Source organism: Phyllostomus hastatus, unplaced genomic scaffold (genome assembly GCF_019186645.2).
Source record: "Phyllostomus hastatus isolate PE091 unplaced genomic scaffold, TTU_PhHast_1.1 phas_scaffold_78, whole genome shotgun sequence".
Lineage (NCBI taxonomy): Eukaryota > Metazoa > Chordata > Mammalia > Chiroptera > Phyllostomidae > Phyllostomus > Phyllostomus hastatus.
In genome coordinates this window covers 58,520,739-58,539,215 of record NW_025334041.1, presented here as the reverse complement: position 1 = coordinate 58,539,215, position 18,477 = coordinate 58,520,739, and the positions used below count along the sequence as shown (strand labels likewise).

The 18,477-nt window shown below is 40.5% G+C and overlaps 1 protein-coding gene across 4 annotated transcripts in view; it reads right to left on the bottom strand.

The window, feature by feature from the left end:
- The window catches only part of BLVRA (biliverdin reductase A), a 162,991-nt gene that overhangs the window by 77,636 nt on the left and 66,878 nt on the right, over window positions 1-18,477 (bottom strand). For all 4 annotated transcript variants that reach the window (XM_045827547.1, XM_045827548.1, XM_045827549.1 and 1 more), the window contains 2 exons: window positions 5,690-5,811; window positions 3,195-3,314 (listed from right to left, as the gene is read on the bottom strand). In XM_045827547.1, coding sequence (XP_045683503.1) covers window positions 3,195-3,314; window positions 5,690-5,811 — 242 coding nt within the window. The remainder of the gene's footprint in view (window positions 1-3,194; window positions 3,315-5,689; window positions 5,812-18,477) is intronic.

The following is an 18,477-nucleotide window of genomic DNA, read 5'->3' as shown; positions in this document are numbered from 1 at the left end:
CTGATGTTTTGCTTTTTCCTTTTTCTAGTAATGTTTTTATATGATACTAGCATTTATGTGATACTTCCATTGTTTTAGTTTCAATACCCATGTAAGGATACATGTCATAAAAATCAAAAGCAGTCCTGAATAATTGTAACCCTTTTGCAAGATTGTCTAATATTAATCTTTTGTCTGGCAGTGCTTCTTCTGTCTTATTCCTCATCATTTTGGTTCAGAAGCACTGTTCTCCATCACGTCTTCTTGTGTTAATCACTCTAGTGTGGTGTCTATTAGCTCTTGAATTTCTCCAAGATCCGTTATCTTAAAGCTCTTCACCCATCCACTCACTTTATTTGCCATATCCAACATCTCTTTCCTGGTTTTCTTGATTGGTTCTGTTGTAAATTCTGTGAAGTTATGCATAACAAATGGACACAGTTTGCTCCAGCAAGAATTTATTGTTTTAGGCTTAATGGATTTCACAGCTTTTTCTATAACATATTCAATGGTGTAATCTTTCAATACTTTCATGATATTCTTGCTCTTGGGGTTCTCTTCCATAGTACTGACAATCCCTTCCATAGAGTACAGTACAAAATGAGCCTCAAGATCTTTATGACTCCCTGATCTAAAGACTGAATTAGAGATGTCATGTTTGAGGTCACATAGACCAATTTAAGTGCCTCTAGTGTTGAGTTTATGGGCTTATTAAGTGTCCAAGGGCATTGTCCAAAATGAAAAGAACTTTAAAAGGCAGTCATTTATTGGCAAGGTACTTCTTGACTTGGAAAGAGACACCATATCAATAGAACCAATACAGAAAAATAATTCTTGTTGTCCACACCTTCTGGTACAACCAAAAGACTTTTCTTTCAAGGCTCAGGGGTTAGCAGGCTTTATAGATAAAAGCAATCCTGATTATAAACCAATGAATGTGCAGAAATGGGTAGAGTTAGCCTATCCCTTCCTCCCTTAAATCCCGATGCTCACTTCTCTTCCTTAGTAACAAATGTCCTTTGTGGGACTGTATTTTCCCAGAATAGGACATTTTCATCTGCATCACAAACCTTTTCAGGTAGGTATCTTTTCTACCCAATGGCATCTGAGAACTTCTCTGCTACCTCTTGGTAGAAGCTGCTTATCTGTTATCTTAACATTTTTAAAGCCAACCTCTTCCTAAATATATCAAACCTTCCTTTGCTGGCATTAAATTCTCTAGTTTTAGATCCTTCATATTCCTCTTCCTTTTAGTTGTCATACAATAACTCACTTTTTTTCAAATCATATTAGAGTCTATAGGCATGCCTTTCTTATAACAATCCTACACTGTTTTTACCTTTTTTTATCATTGTCACTACTACAATGTTCCCCATTTTTTCCCCATTTGCCTACATCCACCCAGCCCCTGCCTCATCCAGCCTTCACCACACTGCTGTGTCCATGAACTATGCATATACGCATGTATGTTCTTTGGCTAATTTCTCCCAGTTCCCCCCACCCTTACCCCTCTGAGATATGTCAATATGTTCCATGTATCCATGCCTCTGGTTTTATTTGGTCACTTTCAATACAAGGTAAAAATGTACTTCACAAAAAGTGAATGTTTTTGCACATGCTGCAGCAGCTTCTCAAATTTTTCTTTTTCCACAATGATCTTTTTGCCAGACTAATTTATCTTGAAATGGCAGGCAACTGCCGCAGCAGTTGTAATGTCTTATCTTTTCTCAGCTATCTGGGAGTACTTCAGGCATTAACTAGTGAAACTTGGTATGAGTCCAATTTTGTGTTTGCAAACCTGTATCATACCACACACAATGAAAAGTATATGAAAACTGCAAGGAATCACATTTTACTGTGATATGCAACTTATTAGAGAGAGACATACAGCTCAGCTGCAGATGGTTAGTGTCATACAGCATTATTAGTGGAAACTCACAATACTTGAGCTCATTGCAAAGCAAAAGGAAGTGACTACAAAAGTATTACAGCAATATAGTATGTACCAGTACAGTTAATTTTATACAGTTATGATTTAGTATTGAATCATTAACATTTGTTTACATTTCTCTCAACTGCTAATGGTACCATGTATGGTTGTGTTTGTGTGCCTAATTTGGAAAACTTTATTTTTCATAATATTTTGCATATATTTTATGGTAATGAATGATAAAACAGACTACTATCTTCATATATTTTATGCATTCATGACATACCTTTTTAAAATTTTTTGATACTTTCTAGACTATACAGCTTGTCTGCAAGTTTTTTCAATTATATTAAATCTCCAAAAAATTTACAATATATTTATTGAAAAACTCCACATATCAGTGGACCTGTGCTGTTTAAACCTGTATTGTTCAAAGGTCAACAGTACAAGCATGGGGATTATACGATCACTTTTTTAAAGAAAACACACTCTGGACCAAATAAGCTTAAGGAAAACCAAATAAAGGAGCTCCTGTCCACACAACAGTTGGCATGGTAAAGAGGGAGCAGCTTACTCCTAGGGCATAGCAGATGTAGTTTAACATAAGAACCTAGAAGGAAAGGTGAGATCCAGGGAGATAGCTGGCATTGCCTTGTTTGCTACCAAGTTCTCATTCCAGGCTCAATCTCACCAAATGCTTCAAGGGCTCTAGCCTTTTCCTTCAAAGGTAAGGCAGGGGACACTTTGCTTCTCTTGCTTTATAAACAATGTCATCTCTTCTCTCTGATACCACCACTAACTACTTCCTTATTTCATGGCTGAAACACTTCATATCAAAGGAACTCTCAGAGATATTTCACAATGTTTAAAGTACAAAGGATAAAATTTTGGAAGCTTATCGAAACTTAGAAAAAATTACGACAATTCACTAAGGCATAGAAAAGACATTGGCTCTATATCCTAAGTTATATGATGAAAAAGAGGCAAACACTGTTCAAACTACTATAAATTTTTTACAAAAAATAAAACACTTTAATTCTTAATGTTCCTAATGTTTAAAATTGTAGTGTACTAAATAAACATTAGCTTTACTACATTTTTCATTTCCTTATACATTGATAACCAATAGCAAGAGTTTTCAACATTTGACAATTTTAAATATCATGGATCCACTGTAATTTTTTTCATTGGCTATCAAGATCCCTTTCTGAAACTTCAGCTTACCAGTCACTTTTATAGTCCTGCACTCGTGTGCAAGGCAAAACTTGCCTGCATTGAAACCTACCTGATATAGTCCTCATGGCTGGTACTTTCACTGCAGATATAAGCAACCTCAACCTCTTGGCTAGAAAGAGCATCTTCCAAAGAAATCTGCTGGACTTCATCAATGCACTTGAGCTCTCGTCTATTTGAGAATAACAGAAATAGCCCTTAAAAGTAGAACATTGGCTTAGAATAAATGAGCATTATCTTTCTCCCCTCTTCCCAACAAGGTCCTGATGATAAGCTTTTACAGATGGAGAAATTAATTTCCTCCTCTACTTTCAGGGCATTTTCAATGATGGAGTGAAAGACATAGCCTCAAGTTTGAAGTCAAAGGACCTGGCATTGAGTGCTGATACTACTGCTAACAGCTTGTATGATGTGGGAGTCTTTAAATTACTTCATATCTAAAACAAAAATAATTGATACTTTATCTCAAGTGGAATAATCTCTATGATCACTGCCAGCCCTAAGTACCTGACCCAAACTATGGCTACCAAACCAGCTCAAATGCAATATACTAACACCTTTGAGCTGTAAAGTGCTGTGTGACTTCAAGCTCCTTCACATGCATCATGGTCTTGTGATGGTCTAATGGAAGGTAGGTATCACTGCTTCCTTTACAAGTGAACTGAGAAAGCCCTGAGAAGAAGTAGCTGCCACGGCTAACCAGTAGCAGAGGCACAAAAAGGAATCCTAATTGTGTTGACTCTTACAAAGTAAGAAGGAACCCCTGATTTACAAGAACTGAGAACCCTGGTCATCAGCACACTATCCTAGCGCAGGGGCTGGAGTGATAGGTGTCACAGAGGAGACAGGGCAGCAACAGAAGGCTCTCAGCCAGCTCAGAACTCCACTCCAGCTGCAGCAGGCAGAGAGCATTAGGCAAGTTTGGCTACCAAAAGATATAATAGGTTTCTTCCTATGGGGGCCACTCAATCTACTCTGCTCAATTTGACCAATATTTACTGTTTGCCAAATGTGTGCTAGGCACCAGAGGGAAGATCATAAAGAATGAACTAAAAGTCCTTAGCTTCCAATGAGCTCAGTGTTAAAATAACAGGAAGATACACATATGCATATATTGATATAACAACAGAAATCTAACATGAGAAGTGTTGTCCTGAAATACATGTGGTAGATTCATGGAACGCAGGGGCACCTATCTTAGGGTTTCAATAAAGTCTTCCTGGGGAGAAGGTGGGGCTTAGGCCATGAGGAACAGGGTATATGAGAAGAGGAACAGTGTGATAATGGCAGGGATGTGGTAAAGCAGTGAGTATTTCTTCCCACATGACCTAGGTCCTTTAGGAATTACCACTGCTTCAGTCATGACAGTCAGTTGGCATAGGACAGGGACTTACAGAAAAAGGAGCAGCTCTATTTCATCATGCTTGATCAGAGCTTCAAATACAGGTGCAATGAGACTTATAGTATGGCCAATAATAACTTTGATCTCTCAGCTGTGTGCAGCCCCCATATAATCTTGCTGAGATTGACCAACAGCATATTCCCAGCACTTCTGAGCCTCCCTATTGGCCCAAAGACCAGTTTAAATCCTTAAAGGAAAAGACAAGTTTTGAGACAGGCAAACTGAAAGACAGCAGGTCCCATAAATTAAAATATGTAAAAATCTGCATGGACTATCACATAGTTATTTATGCGCTATGTATTTGATTTCCCTAAAACACTGAAAAGTAGAGACTTGCCTACCTTGGTCACCACCACATTTCTTCAGTCAACATAGTGCCTACATCTAGGTCACAATTAATATTGATAAATGATGTTACATAGCATTGATCTAGGGAGTACTGTGTGTGTGTGAGGAAGTGGTGGGGGGCAGAGGAAAGAGCTGAACATGGTGCAAGAAATAATAATCAGGGTGGTAAGTTTGGTTTCGGTTGGTTATAGAAGAGAAATGAAGCCTAAAAGCAGGGCTCAAAATATCAAAGAAAAAAGAATACAAGGTTTTTAAAAGATGGGCTTTGGTATCAAATAGACCTGGATGTAAATTCAGTTTAGACTTTCCAGCTGTGACCTCAGGCAAATTACTCAAACTTCCTATGGCTCAGTTTCTTGATCTATAAAGTGGGGTTGATAATGGTAATGGTATCTATGTCAAATAGTTGGTAATAAGGCTTATAAAGCTCAGGGCTACTGCATGAATAGCTGTTATAATAACTGATGTAATGTTTAATGCTGCATACCTAAAGCCTTCTTTCAAGCCAGCCCAACTGGCTTGTGTTCTCCCTATGCTCATCTTCCCTGCCTTTGCTTTTATTGTCCCTTCTAGGTTGACTCACTGTATAGCCCAGCTGAAAAAGCCTAGTACTCTTCAGTTCTCAGACCCATCCAAACTTGAGCTCTTTTGTAGGACTGACCCTGAGAAAAGTTCTTTGAAATAACCCTATAACTGGTTCTCTCTTTCCCAGGTCTGAAAAATCTCTGTGCCTCAAGGCCTACTCCATCCCACTGGGCTTCCCATGAATTATGAAGCATAACGCAAATGTGAGCCACCTAGACACGAAGCCAATCAGGTTCAGGAATGCTGAGGAAGCATGTGGATTCTGCAAGTCCCTCATCCGCACCAATCCGGCTCTGCCAACACCAACCACCACCACGCCAAACTTCTTCTCAGGCTAAAACACAAGAAACCAAGGGGGGATTTAAAAACAATCCAGGGATCTAGCAGAGAATAGCAAAAAAGGCATATTGGTAGAATAAGTCATGGTCCAGACAAGTAAAAAAAGGAGCCAATCCAAAACACACAACAAGTTGCAGCATGTAAGCATGGGATAAGACACTCCCTAAAATACAACTTTACAGAGAAGTCAGCTCCATCTAAAACATACAAGGTCTGTCCAGAAGGTATCTAGCCATGTAATATGAAAATAGAGACATTTATTGAAGAACATACAAAATACAAGAAACAATGTTTACTTAGCCCCTTCTAAGTAGGCACCTTAAGACCTCACAGTTCTCCCAGTTGCCATCGGCTGCCCGGTCATATTTTCCTGAATCTCATCAACAGTCCGAAATCTCTCCCCTTTCAAAGGTGATTTTAGTTTTGGGAAAAGCCAGAGGTCACAGCATGCCAAACCTGGGCTGTAGGGGGTTTGAGTCACCTGGATAATTTGATGCTTTTTCAAATAACTGAATGAAACTTGATACATGAGTGGGCACGTTGTCGTGATGAAGCTGCCAATCACCAGTTGCACATAGCTGTGGCCTTCTGAACCATCAAAATAGTCTCTGTAGAGGAATGTTCAAGCTTAATGCTAAATATGGTGCAGATTTGTTGCTCTACGCACTCGGTCATTTTGAATACAATGAGCAGAGAACCTCATGCTCATTCAATGGCATCTACTGCCCCCACTTACTAGTACAATGAAGTCATCATTGTTCACAGATGCACATTCCAGTCCACTCTCCTTGGCTGCCAGATTACACCAATGTCATGCAAAGTGTTCTCATTATATTAACAATGGCTGGACTTTTCCCAGACAGATCTCGTATGTCTGCAAGTGCTCTCACCTATGTCATCCATGGAAAAGACTCCTCTTATTTGGCTCTCCACTTACACTGTCACCTCTCCAATGATGAGAGATTCTCCACTTTAAGCCATACATAGGCCATAGTCTGGCATTTCTGTCTCTAAATCCTTCATCCAGTATACAAGTGACTCCGATATATCTAGGAGTCACTCAGAGGCTACAGATACTTAGTAAGATGCAGGCATATAGGGAAAATGGGCAAACCATGAGATGCCACCTTAGATTCTGAAGTATAATGTTGTTTTCTGAGTTTCAACCAACTTTAGTCTCACTCTACTGTGGCAGATTACTTATTATTTAGGTATACTGCTAGAGGCTGTATGTGAATAGTATTAGAGTGAAAAATCAAAAAGACTTTTTAAAGTTATACAGCAACTCAACAGAGACAAAACTAATTAAAACTATCTACCCATTCCTTAAATGTCTCTATGAGCACAGAAATATGTCACCCCAGATTTGCCCCTTTCCTTTACCTTTGCTATCCAGTTGTCACCATTTTCCACTGATTCTGCCACTCTTCTTGTGTCCACTATTCTACTCTTGGTCCACGACCTCTTTACCTCCTGCCTCACAATGTGGTTAGTCACCAACTGGTATCACTGCTTCTAATCTCACCTTTCCCATGTGTTATCCAAAGCAATACTCCCTAACCTTTTTGGCATCATGGACTGGTTTCATAGAAGACAATTTCTTCATGGACACAGGGCAGGGGGAATGGTTTCAGGATGATTCTAGCACATTACATTCAAGCTCACCTACGGCTGTGTGGCCCAGTTACTAACAAGTCTGGACTGGTACCCAGCCTATGGCCCAGCGGTCGGCGACCACTGAAAGGATTACCAGAACAGCTGCTTAAGATGAAAATTAAGACCCTTCCCTGCTTTAAGCCCTTATTTTTCCAACTGTTAGGGACTGTCAGTTGGAAAATTCATATTCATATGAATTTCATGTCCCAAATTGATACACTGAAACACTGTCCCCAAAAATGATGACATTTGAAGATGAGGACTTTGAGAGGTACACAGGATTAGATGAGATCATGAGGTTAGAGTCCTTATGAATAGGGTTAGTGCCCTTATAAGAGTCACAACAGAACTTGTTTCCTTGCTGCTTTCTGCTCCTGTGAGGGTATAAAAGTCAGCACTCTGTAAACCGTAACAGGACTCTCACTAGAACCCAACCATGCTGACAGCCTGATGTCTGACTTCCAGCCTCCAGAACCATGAGAAATAAATGTTTGTTGTTTATAAGCCACTCAGTCTCTGGGACTTTATTACAGAAACCCAAACTGATCTAAAACACCAACAGACCTAGCTGGTATGGCCCTGTGGATTGAGTGCCAGCCTGTGAACCGAATGGTCACCGGTTCAATTCCCAATCAGGATACATGCCTGGGTTGTGGGCCGGGTCCCCAGTGTGGGGAAGCATGAGAGGCAACCACGCACTGATGGTTCTCTCCCTCTCTTTCTCCCTCCCTTCCCCACTGTCTAAAAATAAATAAATAAAATCTTAAAAAAAAAAAAAAACACCAACAAAAAGGAGAAAAATATCCAAGTTCTTAAAAAAAAAAAACACCGAAAAACAGACGACCTTCAACAACTTGGCTCCAGCATGTTTCTCATGCATCACCTTCAAGTTATGTTCTCCACCATGTAATTGTAGGTTTCTGACTTTCCAAGCAACTTGAAAGTATGCAGAACACACATGACTGTTTGCTACTTCTATGTCAGCAAATCCTGTTCCCTTGCCTGAACTCACTGTTCCTACTGTCCACAGCTGGACATATTCAAAGAATCAAGAACTGGGCATCTTCCATAAAAATCCTAGAAAGAAATATAGGCAGTAAAATCTCAGACATTTCTTGTAGCAATGTTTTTTTCTGATACATCTCCTCAGACAAGAGAAATAAACAAATGGGACTACAGTAAACTAAAAAGTTTTGCAGAGCAAAGGAAACCATCAACAAAATGAAAAAACAACCCACAGAATAGGAGAACTTACTCATCTGATAAGGGGTTAAAATCCACTATTTATAAAGCAGTTATACAACTCAGCAACAACAACAAAAAATCCTATTAAAAATGGGCAAAGGTGATCAGATGATAGACACCTCTTCAAAGAAAACGTACATATGACCAATAAACATATGAAAAGAAGCTCGATGTCACTAATCATCAGGGAAATGCAAATTAAAACCACAATGCGATGTCACACATGTCAGAATGGCTATAATAAAAAAATCAACAAACAAGTTTTGGCAAGGATGTGGAGAAAATGGAACCCTCATGCACTGTTGGTGGGACTTCAAATTGGTGCAACCACTGTGAAAAACAGTATCAAGTTTCTTAAGAAAATTTAAAATGGAACTGCCTTATGACCTAGCGATTATACTTCTGGAAATACATACAAAGAAACTTGAAACACAAATTTGAAAGGATTTATGCATCCTTATGTTTACTGTAGCAGTATTTACAGTAGATAAGATTTGGAAGCACCCTAAGTCCCTCTCAGCAGATAACGGAATGATAAAAGCTATAGTGGGGAGATTCGAAATGGCTGCAGAGCAGGTAGAAGCCATGCCCACTTACTCCCAGCCCCAGACAAGATTTACAGCTAAATTACAGAGCAATCAACCTGAAAAACCAACTGAAGACTAGCTGATCTGAAATATAACCGCAAAGATTATACAAGAATACACATAGAGATTGGTAAGGACAGAGATGCAGAAAGGGATAGCCCCTGCATGCAGGTGCAGCCAGCAGCTGAAAAGCCAGAATACAGTAGCTGAAGAAGTCCCTCTCCCTACAGGTGGTCCCAACCCATGCAGGGATCCCCAACCCACAGTAACAGACAGGGGAACAAGAGTCTGCTTAGTATCTGGTGGTGGAAATAATTTTGGATTCAGTACACATTGGAGACTCAACTGCACCCTACCAGGGACAACTCTCCTATTGCTATAGCCCTAGCCAGGGGAGTTCACAGTTTGGACTCTGACTGCTGAGGACAGGCAGCCATACTTCAGTCCTGTGAAGTGATCTGCTGGCTACACCCAACAAAGACTTTTACGGACCCTCTATTTTCTGGGGAGGCTTTTGGCAGAAACACAAACAATGACTATACTGTGTGGTTTAGGAAAGAGAACCAGTGTTCCCCACGACCGGTGCACAGCTACCCCCCCCCCCACCCCCCGCTAAGTGACTCCACCGGCCTCATCCTGCCGAGTTCATCAGCACAGGGGAGCTGCACAGGGCAGGGACTTTTGGCCTCATCCTGCTCAGTTTGGCAGTGCAGAGGATCTAAGCAGGGCTGCAACTTTTGGCCCCATCCTATTGGGTATGGAGCTTTTGTGGGTCTGGAACTTTGTCATGCCCTACCAAGACCAGCCATGTAGAGAAATCAAAGTGCCAGGCAGAGTTGATATTCAGCCCTGTCCTGCTTGGGTCCATGGTGTAGGGGGAACAGGGAGCCACAAAGAGCTGGAATTTTCAAACTGTCTGCCAGGAAGTCTTCTGTTCAGAAGCCAGAAGGTGTGTGCTGGGTTATGTGGCCACATTGCAGAGAGACAGATCTATGCTTCCCTGCAACTTCAGCTTGTGCTATACCAGGAAGGTGAAGAAGTATCTGCTCTACCTTCTGCAGGCTTACAGACACCACACCCAATGGAAGACTGGATCAGCCCTGGCAAATGCTGCATACCACTGCAGGTTACAGATCCACAGGGGAAACAAACAGTGGTTCATAGTGATGGCACTTAAAGTATATGACCCTCAGAGGCTATTGAGACCAGGATGAAGCGGTTAGCCTCGACCAATATCAACCCCAAGGAAGACTTTAGTTCCTTGAGCCTAAGGCACCTGAGCTTACTCCTGCAAAAGGGATATCTGGCTGTATACACCCTGAACCTACAGAGAGCACCCCTAAGGAGAATTAGCACTGGAAACTTCATCAGAGACCTGAGGGGTTTGGCTTTGGAGCAGGAGCTACTTTCACCTCATTGAGGGCCTGACCACATGATCCCCAAATAGAAAACCCACTAGCCCTATCTTGGCTAGCCGGGGCTCATTCTACATTCTCTCTTGGGAAGAGATCTTTCTCTCTGGAGAAACATCAGAGAAACTCAGGGGCAGAAAAGTATCTGACAGGTGAAGATGGACCTCAGAGAGCCTCAGTCTTTTTACAGATATGCCCCCAACTCTAAACTAGAAGAAGCCAATCCTTTTACACAGATTGGCCCCTCTCATGAACACTCAAGTCCAGTAGATGCAGAAACAACCTGTGAACAACATGGTAGCTACAGACAGGTAGCCCAAATATGGTTACACACAATGTCTGACAGCGACCTGTAGCTGAGCCCCTCCCAAGTGGACCCAGAATTAACACAACCAGTGGTGAGTTTCAGATGACCCCAGAGCTCAGCCCAAATAGGCATACAAATGGCAACCCTAAAAGGAGATTTCAGCAGGCACAAGAACCTGCTGAGAACAACTACACCTCGGGGACCAACCCCTGCACAACACTTCATATACAGTGAATGAGTTTTACCCTTATAGTCACCCAGCCTGGAGGTTAATTCAACCAACAGAAGGGCCAATAGCACTGAAGCCTCAAAAACAATAAAAGGTGCACATAACACACAATAAACATTACTTGATCAGAGAAGTCAGGTGATCTAGAAGATTGTGCCACAGAGTCCAACAACACACCTTCATAAGAAATTTTGAAGTCATGGCAGATCTACCTAATACTCAAAATAGGGGGACAAAGAAAAATTCCCAAGAAAGAAGAGGAGAAATCACCAGAAAAAGAATTAAATGAATGGATAAAATAAAAGCCACCACACAGGAAGATGGCAATGAGGTAGGTGGGAGTGGAGCCCAGTTCTTCCTGTGCCCAACTGGAACACCTAGCTGATCTTATGAGGAACAGAGTGAACAGCCAATGGAATCGCAGCTTATATGAAGTTTGGAAGCAAAAAATTGCAGAGGACATTGAAAAACAGTGAGAAGAGTGCACTGGGACAGTAAGATCTTTGGGATCTGCCTGGGGACCAAGGCTGCTGCACCCCTGGCTCAGCACTTGCTGCAAGATAGGGGAGGAGAGTTAGAGCACCAGCTCCTTCCCCTACCAGGGCAGGGAAGGCAGCCCAGCACCAGGAGGGACCTGAGTGCTGGAAGTCACTGGGGGAGGTAGACATGAAGTGGGAGATACACAGAGGCGGTACACAGCTGCTGGGACTGTAGAAAATGGAACCAGAGAAATTGAGGTGCCAGGTGACACCTGGAGAAGGGAGGAGATGGCCCATGTAGAACCCTGACTTGGATAGTCTCTGGACTGGTTGAACATTGGGCTATGTGAAAAGCTGTGCACTTGTTAACAATGGTGGGCAACTATTTGTAAGGAACTCTCCAGGCAGCCACCATCGCACTCCAAGAGAGATTTCATCTGTGTGCACGCAGCATGAGTGGCGGAAGGGAACTGTGAGCCCCGCCTGCTGATACTGCACACCCAGAGACAGTAGCGGGATTGAACTGTGCACCCTGCCTGTCTCCTACTGCATGCCCAGAGTGAGGGGGCTGGGCAGTACTGTGAGCCCCACTTGACTCAGGCTCCCTGAGGAGATTAGCTCATGCTCTGAGGAGCTGAGTGGCTGATTTGAGCCTGGCAGCTCACAGAAGATGTGGGCCAGAGGCCAGGAAACCATATACTGTAATGCAGACCTGGTCCCTATCCTCTCAGAACCAAAGGAAGAAAGAAACTCGCAGCCCAGCCCCCCTCTTCCTGTGGCATCTAGGTAGACGAGCAGAACTCACTGAACAGGTTTAATGTCAGCAAGAGGCTTGTTATTATCTTTTACCTTTTCTTTTTGAATCCTCTCCCCCAACCCTTTCTTTTTTCTTCCAAGGGGGATAATAAGATGCAGAGTCACAAAGGGTCCAGAGACAGATCGAAAGGGGGAGCACAAGGCTAACCCCCAAAACTGAGAAAAATGTCACATTGCTACCCCACAGACATGGCATTTTTTGTGTATGTACATTATTATTATCTTGCAATTATTATTTACTACTTTTATTTTATTACTAGTTTTCATTTCCTTATGTTTAGTTTTCCTCATTTTATTTCCCTATTTAATTTCATTATTTGACTGGATTTCCTTATCCACTCTATCATACTTTATTTTAATTTTCCTTTTTTCATTTCACTCATGTTCCAATAATACACAATTCTTGATTGGATATTTTCTATTCTGGTTATCCAAATCATATACGTCTTGTCTTATTATTGTTGTATAGTACTATTGTAAATAATTGTTCCATACAATTGTACATAATACACAGCAACCCTCCATGAACTTAGCCCACTTCACTTTAAACCTCAGCATTATTGTTGAGGTCAACTCTATTCTCTCTCACACTACATCTACTTTCTACACTTTAATCTCATTATATCTCATCATCTGACCTTGCACAAGAGCTCTGTTTCTGAATTTAGATCATAATCATCCTTCCCTCTAACAAAAGTTTCATCTCTCTTTCGCCTTTTATAAAAAAATGGCTAATTGGGTGAAATATATCACAGTTAATGCTATACTTATCCAAAGGATCTACGACCTCTTCTCTACTTGCTAATACTTTAAATCCCATAAAATACTCTCCTGCTGTCTTAATCCATTTTGGCAACCCCTGCCACAGATTACATACAAGAATAGGTGGGTGCTGCGAACATCAGTATACCCGCTGGAGCAGAAAAACCAACATAAGGTAACTACCAAAAAGTAAAACCCCAAGGACAACAAGAGAGCTGACACAATGAGAAGAAAAAGCAAACCTAGAGCGTCCAGTCAAGGAGATCAGAGACCACACCACTGAACCTCATAGAATTCCTACCATAGAAGTTCACCCTATAAAGACAGCTAGCAAAGGAAAACACCAGGAAGCACAGAAACAAAGAAAAAGAGTCACCTAAAATGGGGAAACAAAAAAAATAACATGCAATGTTCTATTGCAATCAAAAGGAATGGAAAACTTGCCACTAATAGAGCTAAACGAAATGGAGGTAACCAAACTATTGGATATAGAATTCAAATTAATGGTTATAAAGATGCTCAAGGAACTCACAGAAAACTACAAGGAACTCACTGAATACTACATCAGCATGAAAAAAGAAATAGAAACTATAAACAAAAACCGGGAAGAAGTAAACAGTAAAATCTCAGAAATTAAAAAAAAAAACATTAGAAGGAATTACAAACAGACTGGATGAAGCAGAGGACTGAATCAGTGAGTTGGAGGACAAGGTAGAAAAAAACTCCCAGACAGAGCAAGAAAAAGAAAAGAGACTCAGAAGGAACAAACAGGAGGTAAAGGAGCTATAGACAACATGAAACGTAACAAATCCGTATAATAGAGAGGAGAAGAAGAAAGAAAAAGGAGAGCAAGAGATAGAAAACCTGTTTGAAAAAGCAATGATGGGAAACTTCCCTAACTTGATAAGAGAAAAAGTGATGCGTGCCCACCTGCCTGCAGTGAGCACGGAACACTGTGGATGGTTCATCGAAACATGAGAAAAACATACACAAAGACAACCAGGTCCTGTGAGGCCATCAGGACAGAATCAGGACAGAGTGCCCCACCCCCCTGCACAAGCAGGGTTTTACTCTTGAATACCAATACAGTTTGCAAATTACAAATAGTTAGCTTTTGAAAGGTGCTGGCAGATTTCCTACTGGGATCCTAAACCAGAGATTTTGGGGTTTTATCATTTAAAAAGACTACAGGACTTAAAGCTTAGTTCTCTTTCCTACCCGTGACTTCATATTCTAATTAAAGAGCATCCTCCAGCAAGCAGATTTCACAGGGTCTTTCATATTCTATGTCTTTATATTCTATGTCTTAGGCCTCATTACCCCGGGAGTCCGCCGTCTCTGGTCTGGACTGTACCGCCCCTGTTATTTCCAATGGGCCTGAGTTGGGCAGAGGAGACAAAGGCAGCTGGGAGACTTGGATTTCTCAAGGACTCAGGCATTGGCAAAGACGAGGGGACAGGGGTTGATGTCGATCACCCCATTATTTCCACAGCCCCATGAGTCTTGTTCCTGCGATTCCTTTGTGAACGCGTCTGTCTTAGATTCATTCTCTATCCAAGAAAATTGTTACCCATCATTGACTACCGTTCAAGCATGACAAGGAATGACGCATATGAACAGGCAGCGTTCAAGCCAGGGAAGTAAGTTTTGTCTCTTTAGCGTCTCCTGGTTCAGAGGCCTCTTACTCAGCCATAGTTATAGGCAGTTACAGATTCCTGAGACCAGGCAGAGAGGTCCCCAACAAAAAGTCACACAAATTCAGGAAATACAGAGACTCTCCATTAAAAGAAACCCAAATAGGCCCACTTCAAGACACATCATAATTAAAATGGCAAAATTCCAAGACAAAGACAGAATCTTTTTTTTGTAATTTATTTGTTTATTTATTTATTTATTTATTTGCAGAGAAGGAAGGGAGAGAGATAGAGAGAGAGAGAGAAACATCAATGTGTGGTTGCTGGGGGTCATGGCCTGCAACCCAAGCATGTACCCTGACTGGGAATCGAACCTGCGACACTTTGGTTCGCAGGCCGTGCTCAATCCACTGAGCTATGCCAGCCAGGGCCACAAAGACAGAATCTTAAAGGCAGCAAGGGAAAAACAGGAAGTAACATACAATAAGGCCAATAAGGCTAGCAGCTGATTTCTCAATCGAAATGCTCCAAGTTAGAAGAGAATGGCAAGAAATACTCCAAGTAATGAAAGCCAGAGGCCTGCAACCAAGATGACTGTACCCAGCAAGGCTCTCAATTAAAACGGAAGGCCAAGTAAGTACCTTCCCAGACAAAACAAGTCAAAAAGAATACACCTCCACCAAACCAGCTCTGCAAGAGATGCTAAAGGGACTGTTTTAAGAAAAAGAAGGAAGAGCGTGAAAGAGAGAGGAACACAGGTACGAAAAAAATGGCTATGAATAAGTACCTATCAAGAATAGCCTTTAACATAAATGGATTAAATGTCCCAACCAAAAGACATAGAGTAACTGAATAGATAAGAAAGCACGACCCACACATATGCTGCCCAAAAGAGACACACCTCAGAACAAAAGACCTTCACAGAATGAAAGTGAAAGGCCAGAAACAAATATTCCAAGCAAATGGACAGGGAAACAAAGCTGGGGTTGCAATACTCATATCACACAAAATAAACTTCAAAAAAAAGAGCCTTAAAAAGAGACCCAGGAAGTCACTTCATAATACTTAAGGAAAGAGTCCACCAAGAAGACATAAATATTGTAAACATATATGCACCCAACAGAGGGGCATCCAAATACATAAAGAAAATCTTGGTGGACTTCAAGAAAGATCTTGACAGCAACACAATTATAGTAGGGGATTTCAACACCTCACTGTCAAAAATGGATACATCTTCCAAACAAAATATCAACAAAGATATTGTGGCACTGTACAATGTCCTAGATCAAATGAACTTAACTGATATACAGAGAGAGCCTTTCATCCCAAAGAAGCAAAATACACATTCTTTTCCAATGCACATGGAACATTTTCAAAGATAGACCACATCATAGGTCACAAGTCAAGCCTCAACAAATTCAAGAAAACTGAAATCATATTAAGCATTTTCTCTTACCACAAGGGACTCAAACTAGAAACCAACCTCAGATCAAGTAGATCAAGGAGGAAATCAAAAAGTTCCTGAAAACAAATGAAAATGAACTCACAACAATCCAAAACTTATGGGACACAGAAAGGCAGTCCTCAGAGGAAAGTTCATAGCTATACAGGCCTATCTAAAAAAAAAAAAATAGAAACATTTCAAATAAACAACCTAACCGTACAACTACAAGAACTGGAGGAACAACAAAAAAGACAGCCCAGAGCAAGTAGAAGAGAGGAAATAACCAAGACCAGAGTGGAATTATACAACATAGAGACTAAAAGCACAATTCTAAGAATCAGTAAATCCAGGAGATGTTTCTTTGAAAAGATTAAAAAAAAAACAACAAGCTTTTAAGCAGACTCATCAAGAAAAAAAGAGAGAGGACCTAAATAAACACAGTCAGAAATGAAAAAGGAAAGATTACAACTGATACTACAGAAATACAAAGGATTGTAAAAACTTACTACAAAAAACTATATACCAAGAAACCTGAAAATCTTAGGTGAAATGGGCAAATCCCTAGAAAAATACAATCTTCCAAAACTGAATGAAGAAGAAGCAGAAAGCCTGAACAGAGACTAACATCAGCTTATGAAATTGAAACAGTAATAAAAAAACTCCCGACACACAAAAACCCTGGACCAAGAGTTTCACAGGAGAATTCTACAAAGCATTTAAGGAAAAGCTAAACCCTATCCTTCACAGAGTAGTCCAAAAAGTCCAAGAAGATGGAAGACTCCCAGACTCTTTTTATGAAGTCAGCATCGCCCTAATCCCAAAACCAGATAAAGACACAACAAAGAAAGAAAATTTCAGGACAATATCGCTGTTGAACAAAGACGTTAAAATCATCAACAAAATATTGGCAAACCACATCCAACTATTCTATGATAGTGTACACAGAAAATCCTATAGACTCTGCCATAAAACTGCTTGACCTAAAAACTGAATTTGGCAAAACAGCAGGATACAAAGTCAATATCCAGGAATAAAAGGCATTTTTGTAAACCAACAATGAAATATCAGAAACAAAAATCAGAGAAAAAAATCACATTTATAAAAAAGAAAAATAAAATACCTAGGAATAAACCTAACCAAGGAAGTAAAAGACCAGAACTCAGAAAACTATACAACACTGAAGAAAGAAATTACAGAAGACACAAACAAATGGAAACATATACCACGTTCATGGATCGGAAGAATTAACATCATCAAAATGCCCATATTACCCCAAAATAGGTGGGGAGGGATGGGTAGGTGGGCTGGAATGGTAGTAAAGGACAGAAAAATGTACTTGAACAATGATTAAAATAAAATAAAAAAAAATAAATTAAAAAAAATGTCAATACTACCCAAAACAATTTATGGAGTCAACACAATACGTATTAAAGTACCAATGGCATACTTCACAGATATAGAACAAACACTTCAAAATTTTATATGGAACTATAAACAACCCCAAATAGCTGCAACAATTTTAAGAGAGAAGAGCAAAGTAAGAGGGATCACAATACCTGATATCAAAATGTATTATAGAGCCACTGTAATCATATCAGTCTGGTACTGGGATAAGAATAGACACATAGACCAATGGAACAGATTAGAGAGCTTAGAAATAAACTCAAGTCTCTATGGTCAATTAATATTCAACAAAGGCAGCAGCAACATAAAATGGAACAAAGACAGCCTCTTCAACAAATGGTATTGGGACCGCCGGGCAGCTACATGCAAAAAATGAAACTCGCACACGAACTTACACCATACAGAAAAATAAATTCAAGGTGGATAAAAGACTTAAATGTAAGCTGTGACACCATTAAAGTCCTAGAGGAAAAGATAGGCAGGAAAATCTCAGATATTCCACATAGTAATATTTTCTCTGATATATTCCCGGTAAAGCACTGGACATAAAGGAAAGAATAAATAAATGGGATCTCATTAAAATAAAAAGCTTCTGCATGGCTAGAGAAAACAGCATTAAAATGAAAAGACAACCAACCATATGGGAAAACATATTTACCAATGATACCTCGGACAAGGTACCTCCA